Source organism: Pagrus major, chromosome 1 (assembly GCF_040436345.1).
Source record: "Pagrus major chromosome 1, Pma_NU_1.0".
Taxonomy (NCBI): Eukaryota; Metazoa; Chordata; class Actinopteri; order Spariformes; family Sparidae; genus Pagrus; species Pagrus major.
Window position 1 is genome coordinate 35,403,137 of NC_133215.1, and position 23,111 is coordinate 35,426,247.

The following is a 23,111-nucleotide window of genomic DNA, read 5'->3' on the forward strand; positions in this document are numbered from 1 at the left end:
CCATTAACTACCATACAAAGTTTTTCCAGATAAGTTCCCGTAAGGGAAACCGGAAGGGGCGTGGCTTCGGCCCTCTATGTCTTCCAATGTGATATGCCTTACTTTTGAGATATTTCCGACGGGACCCTGAAGGCAGCTGTGACTTGGCCGCTCTTCCACTCCAAACGTAGAGGACTGGATCCAGCGGGGTGTCACCGACATACTAACCTGGAATTGTGTTATGAGCTGTGAATAGACGGACTGCCTGCACTTGAAGGTAAGTGAGACAGGCTAAGGCGGGAGGCTGTGATTTGCAACGCGCTGAATTTCAGAGGCATTTGAGACATTTTGTTCCCAGCGTCCACCATAATAACCAACTGGTTGGACCAACGTCTTTATTTCGCTTCAATGCAGAGGCTGCTCGGTGAGTTATAATGGCCACTAGACATAGGACTACTATATGATGTTTACAAGTGTAGGTGCATCAGTATAAAGTGAACACAGCAGTGAGGATGTTTGAGCCTTAAAGCAGTCAGCACTGGCTTTTTCTCCCCCCGTGCAGCTGGCTCGGTGTCAACCTCCAGATCGTAGCGGATGATTTTTTGTCTTTTCCGGGGGTACAGGCGGCCACGCCTTTCCTCTCCTCTCGTCTCCTCTCGTCTCCCTCCTCTTGTCTCCTCTCGTCTCCTCTCCTCTCCCTCCTCTCCCTCCTCTCCTCTCCCTGAACGCATCCCTCCTTTGTCTGATTCATGTTTATGTGACATTTATCTGACAGGGTGGGGTCACCGCGCCTCCGCCCAGCCCTGGGCGGAGGCGCGGTGATATTTTCGACAGTACTTGAACGCCTCGTTCAAGTACTGTCGAAAATATCACCAGTGAAGGGGGAAGGTCCTTTACACATGCCGTTGATGTCTGTCGCTTAATTTGGAGGTATAATTATTAGGGTCGACCGATATGGCCAAAACCAATACCACTATTATTAGAAATCAATGAGACTGATAACAGATATTTTGGACCGATATTAATGTGCAGTGTGCACATTTCAGAGTGGCCTTTTATTGTGGCCAGCCTAAGGCACACCTGTGCAATATTCATGCTGTCTAATCAGCATCTTGATATGCCACGTCTGTGAGGTGGCATGGATTATCTCGGCAAAGGAGAAGATTTGTGAACAATATTTAAGAGAAATGGATCTTTTGTGTATATAGAAAATGTTTTAGATCTTTGAGTTCAGCTCATGAAAATCGGAGCAAAAACAAAAGTGTTGCGTTTATATTTTTGTTCAGTGTAGTTACTTTACAGATTCAGATTATTCAGTGTTTATAGGCTATAAATTGTGACATGTTACCATTCAGTTAGTGTTGTGGGTGGAGCATTGTGTGAGAGGAAGCTGCATCAGAGCCAAAGTAGAACATTTTTAAATCAGTTTATTTTATCTGCATTCAGACAGAAAAATCAGACTACCCCTAACAATAATAATAATAATAATAATAATAATAATAATAATAGTAAAGACCTATTTAACTACTTTTTTAAAAGAGCTGGATTAGAAATAAAGTGAAGTGCCAGGGGCCGGGCTTTGACATTCCCTATGTCTGACCTGTAAAGCTAGCCCACTGTAGAGTGGGCTAATTACCATACTAACAAAATGTTCTGAGGGCCACAATGAGGTTGTTGAAGGGCATTCATCCCACAGGCTGCCAGTTGAATAGGTCTGTTGTTTGTCTTGTTTGCTTTTGTAAATATCTTATTGTTTTCTATTTATTTTCTATTTAACTTGCATATTTGTCTGATTCTTTTTCCTGTTCTGTTGCATCTCGAGCTGTTGTAACAAGTGAATTTCCCCGTTGTGGGATAAATAAAGCCAATCTTAATCTTAAATATGGGTTTGAAAATTGCCCAGTTTGTGCAAACCAAAATGAGACAATGGGTTATGTATAGATTTTTTATTGCACAGTGCACAAGTGAGGCCTACTGGGAGCAGTGCTGATTGTAGAGTCTGACAGCAGCAGGAAGGAAGGACCTGCCATACCTCTCCTTTACACACTTGGGGTTAGTTAGTTAATGCTTTATACAATTGCAGCTGTTCGCTTTTTCTTCTAACCTGCCTTTCATTTTGTTTTTAACTTCAGTCCAGACTCAAACTTGTCCTTTATTTACATAGGATGAAACTGTTCAATATAGAGCTGAATAGTTTGCTGTTCTGCTAAATTAAGACCCAGCACTCCCTCAGAATAGAAAGGTAGCAGGCAAAGCAGCTGACTAGGCTCAGTGTCAGTGACGCGTGGCCCTGGTCGTCTGCTGGACAACAAGAGGGAGGGAGATCAGTGAGACCTGTTGCCATTATGATTATGATAACATTATGATTAAACGGCTACTTGAATCAAATGAGTGGAGAAGAGGAGTGCTGATGAGCAGACAGTGTGTACTGAGGCTTTGTTTCCACAGCAGTTCACACAGGTTATCTTATCACGTCTCTGAGTGGTGCTTGTGAATGTTTGAACACAGTAGTTGAATAGTGACCTGTCACAGCAGAGGGGGACTTGGAGTTGTTTGCAAGGAGATAACCGGCCTTTTCCAGACTTCTCAGTAGTAGCTGTAGAAAAAAGTGTTTGGAAAGTGAAGAAACATGATGGGAAATTTAAAGAAGTATGTCACCTCTGAAAAGATAGCACTTGCATTAAACTGGGCTGTAGTAGAAAGACACAAACAATTTATTTTATTATACATATATTTTATATATAACATATATTAAAATATTTTATTTATATATATTTTACAGCTAAAGAGAGCACTAAAATATGTTTCTGAAAACATTTTAGGTGAGAAATAGTCAGTGTAGTAACAGAATCTTGGTTTAAAGTTTCTCAGCACTGCTTGATTAGTCAGTTTGATCAGAGACCAACTTGATTGGTGAAATGACTCGATCCAAGAGAGCGAGAGCGAGAGAGATGGGCTGCTCTCTTTGTTGATCTGACTATACTCTTTGTTTCCGTCGATGAGAACACATACAAAATGTGGAACAACTATCTGTAGTTAATCCAACAACCCTACAATCAGACAGATGACACATTTTGTGTCATTTGGTACATTCTTGCCGAGTGCAGGCTTTCACAGAGTGTAGCTTTTGCACACCTTAAGGTCGACAGGTGCGTAGGAGAAGACCGAAGGCTGACAAAATCAGGAAAAAGACTCCCGCACACTGTCTGCTTCACTTGCAATTAAGTTTACTGACAACAACGTTTCGGTACTTAGACCTTCATCAGGTTATCTCAAGAGAGAGCAGGCAAAATAAAGAGAAGTTTATTGTTAATTTGGCTGCTATCATTGTAGTGATACAGAGTTCCACAATTCAAAATGAATAGAAGAGACATATGGTGACTTTGCTCCTCTACGACCTGACCAGTAGAAGGGGCTAAAAAGGTACAGTTTGTTCTGATACTGGCTCAAGAGGAAAGGTCATGGAATGTCAGAATTGGGAGGGGATCCATAAGTTTACTGGTGAACTGACTAAATGTTGTTGAGGCGGTCTGACTGGTCAGGCCTCTCAGACTGGAGTGGTTGGAGTTATTGTTATTCTGAAAAATGTGTGTGAAACAATGTGATGACACTGTGGATTTAGTCTACTAGTAGTGGTAGCTTGATTGAAACCTTTTCTGTGTCTTGTGTGCAGATGGTGTGGAGTGTTGTGATCCTGCTGGCTGTTGCTGTCAGTGTGGGTGAGTATCATCTAATTTCTCCATCACTTTTATCCCACCTGCTGTCTATGAAAGTTGTGATCTCTGTTTAAGTTTAGCAGTTCATTACTGCATGTGAAATGTAACAGATTACTTGAAGATGATCTCAATTAAAAAAAAACTAAAAATGAAGGTGCACAAGGAGGTCAAAGGTCAGGCCGAGCTACTGATCAGATCACTCATAAACATGGACAGTGATGGTAGGAGTTAGGGATGTCAATGATTAATGATTCAACGACTAAGACTAACAATTTAACCAATTAAAAATGTAGAGATGTGCACAGATATATCAAAAAGTATCTTTTTACAAACTTCAAGTACTTGCTTAGCAAATATATCAAAGTAAAACACAAGATACTGGCACGAGAGAATGTATTTAAATAAAATACAAGTCATTAGAAAATACATAAAAGACATGCTACACAAGCTGATTTTCAATTGCCTCAATATCGGGTTGGTTTTGTTGGGCCAGTTGTTGAAGAGCAACAGATGGGAGGTCTGCAATTAATTTAGTTTATCATTTAAGTAATTGTTACTATGACTTTTTATGTTCTTTTAAGTCTTAATGTACACCTCTGACTTTGCATTAGACATGACAGGGGTTAAACAGTTTCCTGTAATATGTTGGAAAATGTCCAACATATTTCATATATTATTAATAACTGATGATAGCTGATTGTTAAGGCAGCTGACTGTCAATTAAAGAAACTGCTGTAATTTTGCATCCATAGTTGAAATATGATGTATGTAGTGCAAATATGTGGCATTATTGGGAGTTCTGTCCAGTTATATACCTGTAACCAAGTGGCTGCTGGATTGTTGTTTTTGCAAAGTTACAAAATCAGAATAAAGCCATGTTCATTGATTTCCTTACACCAAGCCATCTACTGTACTGTGATTTAAATAACTTAGTCCATTCTTTGAACACTGTTAAACTGAGGAAGTGTGAGGCTCTGACTTGAGATGTCTGCTGGAACAGAAGACATAAAGCAACAGCACTGTGTGAGAAACTGCATCCTGAAATGTTACAAAACTGCTAAATGTATTACTTGAAGACCTCCTACTCTGACACGATTAGCTCACCTTATCTGCTCTTTCTCCATGTCTCTCCATCCTTCTCTAGCTCATTTGATGGGCACATATGTTACTTCATGCACCTGCAAGCCTTGTGGCACTTTGTCAGGTAGAACGTGGAAGTAAGAGTTGAGGAATTACCTTACATGTAAATCACTTGGGACAAAAGCGTCTGCCAAATGACTCAATGAGCATGTTAATGTTTATTATTTACTTTACAATACATTACTACCACCAATAACTGTTTTATCAGACAAAATTAGCTTTTCATGCACCATTTAGTCCCCCCCATACTTAACTCTCACGGATCTTTAAAGAAACGTTTTTTGTTTTTTTTTAATATTTAGAATCCCAGCCAGTATTTAAGGCATAGCATCCATTTTGAATGATTCAGCAGTGCATGATTAATGTCCAATGCCAATGTTCAGTGCCAATGCACAATGTATTTTGCCCCATTGGAGTGAGGTAGTATGGGGGTGTTTAATGTCAGATTGGTGGTTGGACAAGAAGCGAGTTTAGCTTTCATGCAGGAGGCCACAGCTCTGTCCAGTTATAGTCCTGCAGTTAAGCAGTTAAAAAGTTCACTGCATTCCACCTTTAACTAGCTGGTTGCTGAAGCAACAAGTTTAAAGCAGCTGAACATCTTCTTATTTTCTTTTAAACCTCTATTGTGTTACTTGTTTGTAGTCTTGGTCTTTCTTTAACTTCAAATAAATGTTTTAACCTCCTAACCATACCATACCATACTTTCAAGCAGCTTTAATTTATATTTGTTACAATTACAGTTTATCAATTGATAATGCAAAAACAATGTGAAAAGGGTTTCTCATAGGCGAAAAAGTTCTAAAAAGACCACTGAAGGTTTGCTGCTCTGTGTGCATCATTAAAATTAAGTTGGAATTCTGAGTTTATCTATCTGGGTGGGCCGCCCAAGTAGAGCCAATGTATGGGAAACACTGTAGAGACTGAATTGAATGGTACAACAATGGTTGTGATAGCTCATTAGATCTGTGCTTCTCTTGTTATGACAAGTCAAAATGTCTGCTATGAAAAAGGTCTGCTAAAGCCTCAATGGGTGCATCCCAACTCTCCTATTTGACATTTTCCATGCTCCTCACCTGAATTGGAAGTGGTTCTGGTCAGCTATCTGGCAGGACGTCTCAAAGCTCCTATTTCTGCTCCAAGGAGCGAGGAGTGAGGATACATGACAGCAGCCTTCAAGAAAGTCTTTGATACGGACTGATCTGGTACATCACAAAATCAGTGGTTCCATACTGAAGTGAAGACAGTTAACAGAGTGTGTCAAGTTTTACATTTTGTTTTCCGACTCACCATCTAGTTGATCTGTCAACTGTAGGTCTGAACAACAGATATTTATTTATAGGAGAGATTTCTCTTTTCTTGATCTGTAATTTCCCTCACAAAACTTTTTAGATCATTCATCATCATTTCCCTTCAGTTACATCAGATGTGAGGCTAATAATCCCTGAGCATCAGGTTTGTGTGCATCTGAGGAGGACCCAGTGCACCGTATAAATACAGACTGTAGCTTGTTATTCATGTGCAGGTGTTTGTAAAACAGGTAACAGGGACATGTGTGCATCATCCGAAACAGCTCTTTTGTACGCAATGCCTCAAAGGAAAGGAGGTCTCATTTTATTTAAAACATATTTCAGATGAGTGAGACAGTGGGATGCAGTTTAGGAGATTTGGGTATACCCTATGTGTATTTGACCACTGGTAGTAGAATCAGAATTTCGGAAAAGACCATTTCAAAAGGATTGTCTCATTTGTCTAACTATTTGATAGCTTCACAATTCAGGAAACGCATGATTGGACCCAAAACTTCAGCAATGCTGGCTTAGTGTTAGAGTTTAATTATCTTTTGTCAAAGGTATTTTCACAGACAGGTGCTGGTGGACAGGGTACAGGTACTCAAAGCAAAAGTACATAGCACATGGCAACATTGTGACATAGAAACTTCAACAGTCTGACAGGGGAAAGAGGTAGGTGCTACAGGGCTAAATACACATTCTGCCTCATTTTCTTTCTCCTCCTGCCCTTATCCCAGAGTCCTATGTTGACCATGATCTCTATGAGCGTTTGGCCCATGGTCGCCAGCTGAAGATCTACCTGGCCAAAAATGCAGAGAAGCTGGAGTTTATTCCTGCTGATGAACCTGGCAAGATCTTCCAGTACTGGGAGAAGAGCAGACAAAGGTGAGAAAGACTCGGGGACAGCCCATGTTCTGGTTGTGGATGGGATGGTCATGGAGGGAAGCTGTGAGTTGTTGGGTAAATGTATTTCCATGGGGCTGTTGTTCCATCTTCTACAGGACAACCAGAGGCAGGGTGTCAGGCACAGGAAACGACCGACGCTGGTACATCGACAAGGTAACCAAAGTCATTGGTTTAGAGTCTGTCTTACTGGAAATAATTAATTGCTGGATTAATGAGTGGAGTTCAGTTTCAAGTGAAAGTGTTGCACCTGGTCAGAGATTTATGTGTATTTACTTGGTCTGTATGTTTTTGTAAGGTGACCTATGAGGACCAGGGGACCTACATTCAGAAATCCTGGTGGGATAAAGTGATCTCCACTGTCAATGTGGCCGTCACACGTGAGTTAGCAGAGGGTTGTATTAGCCATGGTTGCTAATATCTTTTGCTACTTTTGTTCAATTTTTTTTTTTTGCAAAACTAATTTCTGCTGTGTGCATGCACTTAACTGTTGCTGATATGATTATCAGGCTGCTGAAAAAGCCCACTGCATTAAAAATAGAACAATACAATACACCCAGCTCTCAACACCTGCAGTCTCATTAAATCCCTGTTTTGCACTAAAAATACGCTTGCTGATATTTTACTGCAGGCTACATGGACAGTTTTCCTCAGAAGTACTGTTATAGTGAGCAAGATGACAAGTCTTGAAGGAAAACTTCAGGAAGGATCTACCATGGCTACTATGCTTGGAACAATAATTAGGATAATTGTACATACAATTCCTAGAATAAGAACAGGTTAAGATATTTTTTTTATGGAATTATACTAGTGATTAACGCCCTAGCTGTTTAGTTGCCAATTATAAAGGTAGCCAACAAGCTAAGTTAACTAATGCTTGGGAATTTCATAAAGGCTCCTTAAAGGAGGTATGCAACTGAACAGTATAACTGACTTGTGTGTGCCTATTTATCAATCGTCCAGAGCTTCCCTGCTGAGCTAGCAACTGAAAATCCTACTAACAGTTTAATAAACAGATTTGTTGAAGACACGTTCACTGAACTGTGACTGGAGCTCGACCACGTGGTCCCACTCACTGAACTAAACCTGGCTGAACGTTCAGTTTAGCTCTCTAACTAGTGAATGATTGTTCATGAAGGATAAGCTAGTGAGCTGACAATTTAGTCGGATAAAGATACAATCTTTGAAACTGAAAGCTTAAGTCCTACTCAAGTATGTGCAGCACCTATATCTTCTTGATACCTTATTATTAAATCAAATATTTGGTTTTACTTCTTACTTAGACACTTTAAAACATGAGGGAGAGGAAGAGGTGCAGGCCAGAGCTACTCATCGACTATCTCACTCAGGCCTCATGTTCATTGTGTAGTCGTTCAGTGAATGTACTGAACATGCACCATTATGTCACAGTGAGAGGGTCTGAGACAGTCTCAGGCTTCGCCAGCTGTTTTTATGTACTGCCAGTTTCACCACGCATTGTAAACTACACAAAGAAATCAGGCTTTATAAAACGTAACCTGTTCAGCGAGTGTATCCTTATAGCTGTCCTCTTTTCAGAACAGTGACATTATGTGTGTGCGCAGTAACGTTGAATATAGGCACATATTATCAATCTAGATTATGTGATAAAGATAGATTGAAATCCAAGTCAGCTGTGCATTTGCTGTCCTGAGTACGCCCCATTCCTAATGCCAAGGAATGACCTGAATCACTCATTCAGTCTATCCCATTCACTTGCAACTGACTGAGAGCTCAACTGAACCGACCGAAGTGATCCGGTTCCAAAAGATTTGTTCTTTTGGACAAACTGTTTGTGAACAAGGCATTACTGTTGAGTATCAGGCATATGTCTGAGAGCAAATGAGTAAAACTAGTTAATGAGTGAATTGACTATTGTGTGATTATGTATTATAATAGAACAGTATTATAATGCACTATCACTGAGCACAGAATAGATTTTTGTTTTCTCAAAGTGACCCATCACATGCTCAGGATAGAAAATATGACTTGCTTTCTCTTTTGTTCTCCTCTCTTTTCCAGCCAGACACAACTACTTGAAGTGTGTCGCAGGAGAGAGTCTCTACATCCCGCTGGAGGGCATTGACCTGGCTGACGCTGCCCTCTCCTTCTCTGGGGACTCTGCTAATGTTACACTGGTGAGATGGATGGATGGATGGTAAATGGACTTGCATTTCTGTGGAGCTTTTCCAGTCTACTGACCGCTCAAAGCACTTTACAAATCTTGTCACGTTCACGCATTCACTCACACATTCATACTGATGGCAAGGTGGCCGACCTGCTCATCAGGAACAATTTCAGTATCTTGCTCAAGGATGCTTTGACATGCAGTCGGGGGCCTGATGTCGACGGACAGATGGACGGACGGACGGACAGACAGACAGATGGGAATTAGTCGAGGGATGGAGAGATTCTGTATTTGGGGTAGTGATGTTATGGATTTTTGAAGCTGTTGCAGCTGTAAGGGATTTCTGTTTTGTTTCAATATGAGTGTTCTCGTCTCTCAGTAATTCTGTGTACTGGAATATCACAAATGTTATTATCTGGGTAGTTACATATATCTAAGTAGAACAGCTAAATATTTCTTGTCTACAGAAAGTGGATTTTACTTTTTCATCACTCAGGGAATAAAGTACCATACAGAAATGGAAATGCATTTGTTCAGTAAATAATTCTGCTCAGTCACCTGTTGTGATTGTGTGTCAAAGACGTTGTTGAAGTTTGTTCGCTGACCCTAAGGAATTATCAAACACTCTTTACTTCTTGAATTTTTTTCAGGTGGATGCAGATTTTTTGGTAATATTTTAAAAGCTTGTATGAATGCAGTTTGTGCAGGAGTGAAGCTCTGACAAGAGTTTGTCTCCCTCAGGTACGTGACGGTGCTCGGGTGTCCCAGGACCTCCCGGATTACTGGGACCGGGTTCAGACACACTCCATGAATATCGAGATTAGGCATGTGAATTTGACTGATGAGGGACGTTACACCCTGAAAGACCGCAAGGACCGGGTGGTGTCTATTACCAGGATGGACCTGACAGGTGAGTCCCCATATCTTTATTTACTTTAATAATTATTATTGTATTATTATTTATGATTGAGTGCACTGCGCCCTTAATCTTTATATGGATCCTCAAAGTGGTCATGAGCACGGTTGGAAAACAGCACCTGCCCCTGTTAAATACAGGTGATTGTGTGTAGTGGCGGGTGAACTTGCTAAATCTACCAGCCATTTATATAGGTATATAAAAGTAGCTTAAATGACGAGTCGACTAATTGTACATGGACACTGAGGAGCAGAGTAAGGCGGCCTACACGCTAACTAAGCAAGGCGCCCTGCCTCCTCCTCAAGCAAGCTATGATACTCAACTCTGTGCAGGAGACCAGAGAGACTTATGCTTGTCAAAGTCTCTATCCCTGTCTGTCCATTTTATATATCTGCTTTATTTTACAGTTTCATTGTGTTTTATTTCAGCTGTTTCAGGAGTTGTTTGAGACTAGTTGAAACCACTGACTGTCAAAATAGTGGACAAAGCCACCATGACTTCACCCACAGGTTTCTGAAGAGTCAGAATGAAGCTCAAAGTGGGTCAAAAATGGGCAAAGATGCATAGCGTGGGTGGAGCAGAGGCGAGCCTAGTTAGTTAAATAAGATGGAAGTTACCAAGCTAGCTACGGCTACAATAACAAGCCATCAGCGTTCACACATAAAGAGAAGCGACATTAGTCGTGCGGGTTTGATTACAGGTTTATTCATCCCAAACTGCTAGAATACCTTACTGTACATTAACCATAAGCTAGCAAGCAAAAACGGGTATCGAGGGTGTGTGTGTGTTTGTGTGTGTGTGTGTGTTTGAGTTCAGTTTTGTTTCTGACCCAAAAAAAACACTCACCCACCAGTTACTCTGTTTCTTTCTGTTATCCTGCGGTGTCTTTTCTTTTTTCCATCTCTTCTCTGTACGTTCATGAAGTAAAGTACATTTCTCTCCATTCGGCAGTCAAATAAGAGACAATTACATTACATTAAACGGTACATTACAGCAGATTTTGGCACCTCTGTGGCTCATTGCTGCAGACAGGTTGAGAAGCGAGAATGAAGATTAATCCTCTTTTTAAACCCAAAAGTTTAATAACCAAACTCTGTGCTCTCCTCGACTCCTGGTGTTAATTCCTCCAGATGTTCGTGGCTCTGCCCACGGCGGTCTCCTCCAGAGCTCGCCAACTCCAGCGGCAGTCAGCTGATTAACGCTAACAGGGTCACTCATTAATCCAAAACACCGGCATCTGTCCCTCCGCTCCAGTCTGTTCATCCAATTAATAGCACAGCGATATTGTTTGTCTGATATTTCCATTAAAAATTATTAAAAGAATAACGCCATAAATAGGTCAAGATCAGTGACTGGAATTAGCTGAGGTGAAGCCCCGCAGACAGCTCGTGGCTACCTGTCACTCAAAGCAGCCATTTCCCTAATTATGCATAACTTTAAGCCTTAATATGAGTTCAACCAGTGAGTTTTATAAAAATTATAAGGTGTAGAGACCAAAATCGTGTTTTGTACCAGGCTGTAAACATGTTGGATGTTGAACAAGTTGGATATTTGAACACTTATTGGGATTGACTCACTTTGGAGCCTCAAGTGGCCATTAAGGAACTGTAGTTTGGCATTGGTGTCACTTTTCAGTCCCAGAGGTTGCTGTTTGGTTAAAACAAAAAAGTTGCTTGAAAAAATAGTGAGTGTCTGTTAGACTGGAATCCACCAGCCACAGTAGCCGGTGGACAAAAATATCAATTTCCAGACGTGGTCTTTCCGGGGTCCACATTATCTGCATGTGTCTGCAGTCAGTGAACCAGTGAATTTGACAATGAGTAGGAACAGGTTCATAAGCACAGCACAAGCATTCAAATGCAAAACCCGACTGTTGTTCTCAGCTATTAATGTGCTTTCACTGTTACCTCCAGCTGTCTTGTCCGACTCTGAGCTGTAGAAAATGGAACATTCTTCCCGTTAACAACCTGGATGTATTGTTCCCATGTCTGTCTCTTAGGCTTATCTCTAGTTAATGATGTGTGCTTCAGAGTCATGCTGTAGATAGTAGCTGGATGTGAGGTCTTACAGCAGTGCACGGCTGGAGACTGCATGCAATTGATAATGGTTTAATTGCAACAAAACAAAAAAAACAGTACAAGAATGTATCATAGTTTATTAATATAACAAGAAAGCTCCAGTCTCTTCAGTCCTCATACAGCAGCAGTACCAGCGATAGTGTCTTCCAAAGTGAACAGGCCCATTGATTGACAGTTAACATGTGCTTTGCATTAATAGGGGATATTTTTAGCTGGACCTATTTTTAACAACAAACCTTGCACCTGTTGCGTCATGACGTATGTGTGGTCCTGCTCCTGAATGATGTGATCTCCAAAAAAGGATGATTTATTTTCTATGACAGACTTGACACGTTTTCTTCGATCTCAGTTTATTATTAATATGACCCGACCAGTGGCACTTTGCTTCACAATGTCAGTGGTCAGTTGTTATATTTAATTCACTGAAGTAGAAAAATGAGTTGGTGGTCACGGAGTTGCAGAATATCTTAAGTTTATCTTACAACCTGGATGATTCAGGTTCAGGTTCTCAGATTCAACAAAAGCACTGTAACAACACTCAGATGATCCTGAGTGTTGTTACAGTGCTTTTGTTGAAAAAACACCCAGACCACCACTTGCTCACAGTTCTTAGGAACCTGCCTAGTCACACCAGTTTGACATGCTGGTGCTGGTTCCAGAAGAGTGGTCCTGCCACACTGCACACAGAGACTCAATCCAGCTGCTACAGAGACAACCTGCCAGAGGAAACAAACACACTGCTATTCCATTAGAGTTCCTCAGACTTAATCAGTACAGATACAGGACATTAGAGGATGTCTAAAGTAAAAAATCCTGCCATGTTCTTTCTTTCACCCAGAGGTGCACTGTGTTTGCTATTCTAGTGTGTTTTAACACAGTGTTTAGTAGATAAACCTCACAGCTGAACCCAGTCAGTCGGTGTGTTTATTTAATCCTTGATTCCTGAGGAGCTTTCAGGTTGGGTAGAAATTTCTGGATGCAGTTTAGAGTCAGTGGGCTAAAACATGTAAAATCACTGATATTTCCTGTGCTTAAGTTGGCTCATGGGGCACAGGATTATCCTCTAACGTGTGATGTCACAATCCTAATCACACTTGACAGAGTCTCTGTTTTAATGGCGGTTCTGTTCTTTTTCTCCTTATTTGCCTCTCATTGCTTTCAGATCAACATTAGAGATATGATTCCAATCACCTGTCTCTCCTTGTCTTTTTTCCACTGCAGACCATCATGATCACACTGGGGGAAACCCTCTCATGGCTCTGCTTTTACTGTTGGGCATCCCGGCTGGGATTTGCTGCTGTTGTCGGAAGAAGATTTGCAAAAAGAAAGCCACCACTGCAGCGACACTCCAGGTACCAACAATAGGCTCAGACAAGAGCGAATCTCTCTGGAGACACGTTGGGTTTTTTTTGTTTGTTCTTTACAGGTTTTTATGAACTTATTACATAATTAATACAAAGGAATTTGCACTGGCACTGTTCCGTATTCTGACAAAAATCATGTTAAATTTTTACTGAAAATACATTTTTACTGAAAATGAAAAAGTCCATTTAGCTTGTGAAAAGCTGCTCCTCCACCCAGCATCCACCTGTGGGTTTTGTAGGATACTTTATATAATAATAACATGTTTGACTCATGACAGTTTAGGGCTTCGGTATAAACTGTCTTAGTTAGTTGAAACATTTAATTGCATTTTTTTTCTTTACTTTTGTATAACATTTCTTTTTCAGTTGTGAAAACTGATAAACAAAGTGGAGAAAAAAAATAGTGCATTGTTTTAAGACATTTAAATGTGTTTCACAGGTGAAAATCTGATCTCCTTGGTGTAGGTAAAAAGTATCGCTTTACTCTAGACTAGTCCAGTTGATTTGACATGATTAATCACTAAAGACAAGACTGCCCAGACTGAAGAGCCTCTCCACAGGCACACTAAGGCATTTTGTGGAATTTCACGGATATAGTCTTTATTGAAGGGAAAGGTTCAGGATCTCCATTTCTGACTCCGGCTTAAAATACCTGTATTTAGCCTCCTCAATAAGAAGCAAAGAAGCCAGTCACTGTTGCTGGAGGTGAGGGTCTGTTATGTTGCATCCTGCTAATCATGGGGGGAAGGGCGGCACTCGGTGGTCGGCAGTGTCCTCAGGGCCTCTCTCCTTTCCTCTCAGCCACCGCAATTTAAACCTTTTACTGTTTACAGTTGGCCAAGAGTTTGTATAAATAATCAATAATCAATCAATAACTTGGAGCCCCAAAACAGTTAAATGCTTTGTCATCATCATCATCATCATCATCATCATCATCATCATCATCATCATCATCATCATCATCATCTCTCTCTCCAGACCACTCCAGTTGCAGTCCATCCTCCTCCTGCTGGTCCTGCTGGACCTTGTCCTCCCTACAACACACCTGGACAACCAGGAGCGGTGAGACTTTTACTCTACTGACCACTTTTTATGATTTCATGGTTGTTCTTACCTTAACAAACATGTCTACTTTTATTTATTCATTTATGTAATTGACAGTATTCATGTTAATATGAATGCCTCATAGTGAATGTGATAATGAATTAATGTACACTGACTAACTGAAAGAATGTAACTGTTGTAACTTTGTGTTTACAGATGTACTACCATGGTCCCGACCCTAACATGGTACATGAGACAATACACAACACACTTTTATTGAACAGTAACTACACACTATTTACACATTATTCATTATGTAACACATCACTGTATTTACCAGATTTGACCAATAAAAGGAGAAATATTGGTGAGCTGTGTGCAATGCTAACCTAAGACAAGTGTTTTTCTTTTGTACTTGTCTGTGTGTGTGTGTGTGTGTGTGTGTGTGTGTGTGTGTGGTTGGGTGTTTCTATATAGGGTCCTACGGCCCATCCTCCACCACCCACTGGCCCAGGACAGTGGAATGGCCCCCCACCCTCCCCGGTAAGTATCACATTGACCCAGGCTAATATGCTCTGGAACCAAAACTGCTTGATGGAGTCTGTTTTCATTCAAGACGTTTTTTTTGGACTTGTACTTTGTAATCTCCTTGTCTCTCCAGACTTCCTGTTTTCCTGCCCCCTCCCCCATTATTTACTGATCTAACTTGTGATTGTCTCCCTCTGCAGGGTTTTAACCCTTCCTACCCACCCCAGAACCCTGTCTACCCTCCTGCTGGTCCAGCTATGATCCCCCCTGGCCAGCCTCCACAATGGAACGGTCCACCACCAGGCCAGTACCCCCCTGGACCTGTAGCTCCAATGGTACGATTTGTCTCTCAATCTGACAGGAGTTCTTGAGAGGAATGCCGGTCATTTAGGTATTTGACCTTTGACCTTTCAGATGCTCAGATCAGAGGAAGACTTGAAGCTGTGGAAACTGTCTGCAATCCCTGACAGAGAGCTATGCTGCATATTACTGTTTTACACAATCAGTCTAATGATCAGGCTATACAACCAGCAGTTCTGTGGCAGTATTCACTATCTTAAAGTGATAGTTGGGGTCTTTCGATGTGGGGTTGTAAGAGGTACTTGTCCCTAGTCAGTGTATTACCTGCAGTAGATGACCATCAGCTCTCTGACACACACTATCAACCAACTATCACTTTAATCTTGTCAATCAAATAACATTGTGTGTGTGTGTGTGTGTGTGTGTGTGTGTGTGTGTGTGTGTGTGTGTGTGTGTGTGTGTGTGTGTGTGTGTGTGTGTGTGTGTGTGTGTGCAGGGCTATGCTCAACCTCCAGTCATGTATAGCGCCCCTCCACCAGCAGCAGCTAGTGAACCAGTAAAAGAGGAGATGAAGATGGAGAATATGGCTTCCTCACCTGCTGACCCCCTGCTCACTGCTACACCACAGGTAGACATGCACACACACACACACACACACATGCACACAGATTGACTGTGTCAACCTGTCACTTTTGGGGACCCTAACCTTAACCACGGAGCCACAAATCAGCTTTTTACCAGTTGGGGACAGTTTTTGTTCCTAATTGGTAAAAGGCTGGTCCACCTGGTCTTTAGTCTGAAATTTGTCCCCAAATGTAGCCTATGTCAGAAACACATACACATATACGCACGCACACACACACACACACACACACACACACACACACACACACACACACACACACACACACACACACACACACATATACTATGGATGGGTCAAAAGAGGCAGCTCCTGTTCAAATGCAATAGTTTGCTATTTGCTACGCTCCCTCCCAAATAAAAACATTATTGGTAACATTAAGGTTATTCAAGGAATATCATATTGACATTAAGTTACTGAGCCCTATATTTTTCCAGTCACCGTCCATCTGTGTGGTAGCCAGTGTGAAAGGGACATAATGGATCACCTGGTCCTCCTTTCCAAGTTTATCTCAGACCTTTTTCTCTCTTGTCGTTTCACCTCTTACATTATATTTAATTAATTCCAACTGCTAAATTGAATATTGCCAGCTGCATGTGTCTGTAAACACAGATAATCTTTCCTAAATGATTAAATTAGAGATGAGCTTGTCTTCTGTGAAAAACAGGATGTCATGAAATGTATTGCTCCTACATAGTGAGATGCTGGTCATTGGCCCTGTCTGACATAGACACCAGACCAAGGAACATGATTCTGGACAATGTGTTACGTTTGATCCTACCCTCTACTTTGTTCAGCACATTAAAGAAATCAAATCTGCTACTCTGTGTGTGTGTGTGTGTGTGTGTGTGTGTGTGTGTGTGTGTGTGTGTGTTTATGTGTTTCTCAGTAACCTGAGTTGGGCCCCAAGCCCCTCCCTCGCTGCTGCACAGAGTGGAGTTCCCTGTTTATTTAAGCTTTCCTAATATTGAGTGTTGTTTGTCCAAATTGCACCAAATTCAGCACTGCACTTCCTCATTATCAGTGTGAACATAAACAACAACCATGGCTAGTGTTTGTACTCACCACTGTCAAGCCAGTATGTTTGTATTGGGATATTTCGGCTGCACTTTCTGTGCCATTCTTGTGCAAATAGCTTGCTAATAACGTTAACAGTACATCCACCTAGCCCTGTGGAAGACTGTGGTCATGCACAATGAGTGCACGGGTAGAGCGTATGAAGACAGGCAGGTACGCAGGCAGACAGACAGGTAGCCTGTCCAATCATTTCATACGGGCCAAATGAAATGTTTGGACTAGCTTATTAGGCCTGTGATTCCCTCAGATACTGGATTTGATTTATTCATTGTCAGGATGTTAAGAGATTTAAAAATATAACAAGAAATGCTTCTAGAATAACTTACCAACCTTAGCTTTGAGTAGTTATTTAACTGTTGTAGGAACTTAACTATGTTTGTAAAAGTTGATGTTTCATCATTTTCCAAAAGCTTGTTTTCCACATTGATTTAGAATGACACATGCGTCTGAAATTCTTTCTGGAGAAAGCTTCCAGACACTTGGTTTCAGGGCATGAAAATGTTCACTTAGTCTTTGATTTTTTAATGGACTAGTGGTTTAAACACTCTACCTTACTGTGACTTATCTAAGAAAGGCAAATGATCTAAAAAAAAAAAAGAAAAATCATTGACAAACGTACTCATATAAAGGAGACAAACTCAACATGTGTTCTTTACTCCCTAGGATTCAGGAGCTGCATCCGCTCCCGTGCCCCCCTCCTCCAGCTCCCCTGATGGTGCCTGTATGTTCCAGATCAACGGACAGACATCCTCCACCAACTTCCTGTAGGGTAGCTGACTTATGGAACGTCTTCCTCCCCGTACTTCTTCAGTTTGATGTTACAGTGCACCTCTGTGACCATTTTGCATTTCTCTCTTTAAGCAATCTAAGCAGGGATGCAAAATGTCACAGGTGGAAACAATGAACAATATTAGGACAGTAGATTATATTTTTTGCCTCCTTGCCTTGATCAATAATTATTCACCTATGTGAATGAAAATAATGTGTTATTCGGCTAAGAAGATGAAGAATTATGTCTGGTATAAAATGAATTTGGGGATCAAATTTCCAGAGGTGAGGAGACAAAAAAGAGTGTTATGTTGAAGTGTTAGCATGTGGAGTCTATCAACACCCGATGAGTTAAAGAAGGGGCCAGTCCAGTTTAACAAAAGCTTAAGAGATGTTTTCTAAACACTACATTTTAACTGCCCTGTTTGAGTCATTTTCTTTGATTCCTTTATTGAATTTCTGATTCATAAGCGCTCATTTCTGATGTAATGTTCCAGAAAAAACAAGGAATCAAGAAAAAGACTTCAGAGTCTAGGAGTGACAAAAGGAATATAAAAACAACTGACTGAAAATCATTACATAGTAACAGCTAAGAAAGGTTGAAAAATGTTTCACAGCCTTGTGGTGTGTTCACACTTCTGTCTTCAACACAACTGTCTCGTTTTAATGCAACAAATTTGATGGTTAAAGTGTTTTTGCAGTCTTCGTGTTCTAGCTATTAACAGCTGGACCTGAGCGGATGTTGTAGCTAGCAGCAGTCACTGACTATTTGTGTAAGATGTATCAGAGTGATATCAAACTCCGCTACAGCTTCAGTCATTATGTATCTCTGTGTCCTGATTTTTTTTCCTGTTGTCTCCACAAATTCTTGAAGCGGAGTCAGACGCACTGACCTTGAGCTGCCTCAGGTCTAGTGATGAGCTTCTTATAGTCCCCAGTGAAAAAAAGATTAAAAAAACCCCAGTGGCCACATACAGTGTACATACTGCAATACTCCTCTGACATACTGTGCAAAGTTATCAAGCTTTCTTCCATCCACCAACAACTCATATCATGACAGATTCTGTCCTGAGAAGAGCTGTGTGAAACAGAATAGCTAAAACAGTAGCAACCTCACATTTTTGGATATTATGCCTTTTCAAAGGTCAGCATTGTCAAGACAGTTTGTGTTGGTCGATAGTATGAATTTGTGTGCCTAAGTCAAATTGAACTCACCACAACCCCCTGAATCCTCTGATAGATCAGATGTCCTGGATTTGGTGTGAACACTAGCTACCGTGTGTAAATGTTAACGCCTAAACCGTAAGAATGCCAACAGAAGAACCACTTTGACTGGCTTTCACAGTGGCCTCATGCATCCTTACTATTGCAGCAAAGAAACATATCACTCACTCACACACATTATCCATTCAGAGCCTTTGGGAGTTACTATATATCACCAATTCACAGCTGAGCAGAAAGTAGCAGCATTAACTCAAAGCAAACCAGACAGTGTAGCAACTTCATGTTGGTCACTGATGGCCAGCCTACTATCAGGGTAATGTTGGAAACATTAACTTCTGTCATAAACTCATGGGAATAGAAACAAATGCTAAAATTATGCCGACCAAGTGCCACCACACAAACACCTCCTTGAGCTATGATGCTTTTTTGTCCTTTGTTATTAATTGTTCTGGCTTCTGAATCGAAATACTCAACTAGACTTTTGAGTGTTCCTGATGTCTCTGATGGAGGTGGTAACTTCCTACTCATCCACAACGTTCACCTTAAAACCACTGACAGGCATTCATTGAACTGTAAATATCACAAATGCCTTTTCTCTGCCAAAGTCCGGTTTTATTGTCTTATATGTCTTATTCTTTAATTTTGTCTGTTGAAGTGAGTAAATACAGTGAACCTCAATACTGCCATCCAAATAGTAAATTGCTGCATTTATATGGCAGTCTTTCCAAAGCGCTTTACAATTTTCTTCTTGTTCACCCACTCACACACAGACACTCAGACACACACTCACCGATGGCAGTCAGCTACCATGTAAGTTGCTTGCCTGCCTATTTGTGGTTCAGCGTCAACACTTTTACCCCTTTCAATCAAGGAGGTTCAGGTGCTGGTTCGGAGCCAGTGCCTTCTCTGGAACCATTTCTTTGCGTTTCAACTGCTAAAGAACTGGCTCCCAGACAAGAAAGGGACTGGGGGAGTTTTTGTGGCCAAGGACCAACTAAAACCGCTTTTGACAGCCATTTTCAACAACCAGAGCTAGTGCAGCACATTCTGACTTAACCATGAGAGAATAAACAAAAGATTTGAACTATTTTCACTAATCAAAGGTCTCAGGACCAGTCATGTTTGGATGCTAATACAGGCATGCAAAGCCAGAAGCCACACCTGTCAAGACTCGACGTTGTCATATTTGTTCTGAGTCCCACAGTTTCATAGTTGTTCCTATCAATGCTGGAAAATTGGAGATGTAAACAATGACTGAATGATCCGTCTCTACGGCAGCTCTCATGCCTATGTAAAAGGAAACTGATTCTTAAATGGTTCACAGGTTGAACAAACTTTAAACCAACACTAGCACCAGCCCAGAACCAGCACTCGGTTCGCTTTGTTCGAAAGGGATATTTGATATGTGGACAGGAGGAGCTGGGGATGAAACCGCTCATCCACAGCATATGAAGACCAGATGTTGTAGACCTGTATGTATTTCATTGTCTCTGGTCAGCTGGAATTAGTAATGCAACTGGGTTTTTGGCATCCCAAACACCCAACTGGGACAAGAAGTTCTAGACTGCTATCTTGTCTGCGTTTTACTGAAATATAAGCAGTGTGCTCCCTAAAAGGAAACTTGCATGTTAGTTTAATGACTGTAAACTCAAACAATATCTCCTCAGTTATGCTATTGATATACTCTGAACACAGTGAGTGCCTTTTCATCTGTCAATGTGAAGGTGACTTTGGCATCTGCAGTAAAACAAGGTCCTGTTTTTTTATCTTTGTGTCCCTTACACGTATAGGGATGAGATAAACTGTGGTTCACATGTGGTTTTTTATTGTTTTTGTGTAAATGTAACCGATGATATGTACTAAAGTGTAGTTGTAGTTGTAGTTTATGGGTGTCGATGGAGTTGTATACTCAATCAAACTTCTTATGGTATATTGGTCTCTCCAGTTCCATATCCACCTCTGGATTTCCTGCCGATGAACTGATAATGGTTTCCTACCTCTCATTTTATACCTCTTCATACTGTACATGTATATGCAAGTGTGTATCAACGCATGAATAAAGTGAGCTGATCATTTTATAAGATACTGTTAATAAACTCAATGGAACTAATATGTATGTAAAGGACTGGTTGATTGGGAAATGACTCTCCTGTCCTCCTGGCCCATCCCAAACTGTAAAGGTGCAGTTTTTTCTGTAACTTTTAACAGGCAAACACAACTATTTGCATAATTATTTGTGTGACCAGCCAATTCCAAAAAGTGTGGTTTTATTTACCCCATCCCTAATCAATCAATCAATCAAAAGTTTATTTATAGAGCACTTTTCATGCAAAGACATGCAACACAAAGTGCTTTACACATGAAAGAAAAAAAAAAAACAATTACAAAGAAAGCCCCTCCCTCCCACCCTCCATACTACACACACGTGCGCGTGTGCACACACACACACACAAACACAAACACACCTGCACACTCTCACTACTGGCAATAGGGAGACATGGCATGGTACTGAGGATTGAGGAAGCGCCACCTTTGGGCTCGTCCACACTGGGAGGAGTCGCAGGCTGTGCCACAGGGGGCACCAGCGCCCAGGCCCCCCGACCCCGACAGACAACAGCCGGCTGGGGCGAAGGGACCCAAGGACAGCACCCCCAGCAGCAGCCCAGACACAGCTCCCAGTGTGGAGGACCCCCCTGAGGAAACACTGGAGTTAAACCTAAAAACTAAAAACATAAGATAGGATAAAAATCCTGACAAAAGATAAGTAAATAGAGTGAACAGTTAAAAGGATAAAAATACATAAGATAATAAATAAAATAGTACTAATGATAAATAAAACAAAATTATTTAAGATTAATATCGTCTTAAAAAACAAGATAGGGACCCTGAAGACCCAGCCTCTTATAGACCCGTATCACTTATTAATGTGGACGCAAAAATGCTAGCTAAGGTCTTGACTTTGCGACTTGAACCACTAATATCGGTATTAGTAAAGCCTGATCAAACAGGCTTTATTAAAGGAAGGAGCTCGTCTAATAATATCAGAAGGCTTCTGAACATTATACAGCTAGCCAGTGATAGCGGTGTACAGGGATTGGTGGTATCTTTGGACTCTTTAAAAGCTTTTGATAGGGTCGAATGGCCTTTTCTTTTTTATACTATGGAGAAATTTAAAATGGGGGCAGAATTTATCGATTGGGTAAAACTGTTGTATCGATCCCCTAAAGCAGCTGTTATCACCAATTCTTATTGCTCAGATTCTTTTCCATTGCAGCGTGGTACCCGCCAGGGATGTCCACTTAGTCCTCTCCTGTTCGCTTTAGCTATTGAGCCCTTAGCAGAACTCATAAGAACTACTTCGTTGATCAAGGGCTTTGATGTTAAAGGCACAGTACATAAAATTTCGCTTTATGCGGACGATGTCCTCTTGTACTTAGTGGACATAGATACCACAATCCCATGTCTGGTCGATTATCTACAACAATTTGGACACATATCAGGTTTTAAGGTGAACTTATCTAAAACTGAAGCCATGCCCATTGGTGCATTGGCAGGCTCAGCTCCACCCAATGGCTTTCCTTTTCACTGGTCAATCAAGGAAATAACATATCTTGGAATAAGAATTGGTCCTTCTCTCAAGAAATTAGTTAAACTTAATCTTCAACCAATTATAACGCGCGTTAAGGAGGATTTATATAGGTGGGGAACCCTACCTGTTTCCTGGTTAGGTAGGATAAGCGTGCTCAAGATGAATATATTACCCAGGTTATTGTATCCCCTACAGATGTTACCAAACTCAATCCCCAATAGCTTTTTCATAGATTTGGACAGGATCTTTACAAGATTCATTTGGCAGGGCAAAAAGGTCAGAATGAAAATAGGCAAATTACAGAGAAGCAAAGACCAAGGGGGCCTTGGAGTCCCAAACATCCGACTATATTATTGGGCAGCACAAATGCGGTACATATATGAATGGGTGAATCCAGACGCTACAAA

At 41.0% G+C, this 23,111-nt stretch overlaps 1 protein-coding gene across 1 annotated transcript; it reads left to right on the forward strand.

Annotated features, from left to right (window-relative positions):
* The first annotated feature begins 154 nt into the window (after positions 1-154).
* On the forward strand, positions 155-21,225 carry LOC141004926 (uncharacterized). Its single transcript, XM_073476640.1, has 14 exons — positions 155-256; positions 3,653-3,698; positions 6,862-7,009; positions 7,126-7,183; positions 7,326-7,407; positions 9,068-9,183; positions 9,915-10,083; positions 13,389-13,519; positions 14,510-14,593; positions 14,792-14,821; positions 15,053-15,118; positions 15,304-15,438; positions 15,900-16,031; positions 17,787-21,225. Exons 2-14 carry the CDS (start codon positions 3,653-3,655, stop codon positions 17,889-17,891), a joined length of 1,302 nt encoding a protein of 433 aa, XP_073332741.1. The 5' UTR covers positions 155-256; the 3' UTR covers positions 17,892-21,225.
* The last annotated feature ends 1,886 nt before the right edge of the window (positions 21,226-23,111 follow it).

What these genes read in the sequence shown, in the direction of transcription:
- LOC141004926 (XM_073476640.1), top strand. Translation starts at nt 3,653, where the DNA reads ATGGTGTGGAGTGTTGTGATCCTGCTGGCTGTTGCTGTCAGTGTGG. An exon ending in TGTCAATGTGGCCGTCACAC is followed by an intron (nt 7,408 to 9,067) that starts GTGAGTTAGCAG and finishes TCTCTTTTCCAG; the next exon opens with CCAGACACAACTACTTGAAG. An exon ending in TACCAGGATGGACCTGACAG is followed by an intron (nt 10,084 to 13,388) that starts GTGAGTCCCCAT and finishes TTTCCACTGCAG; the next exon opens with ACCATCATGATCACACTGGG.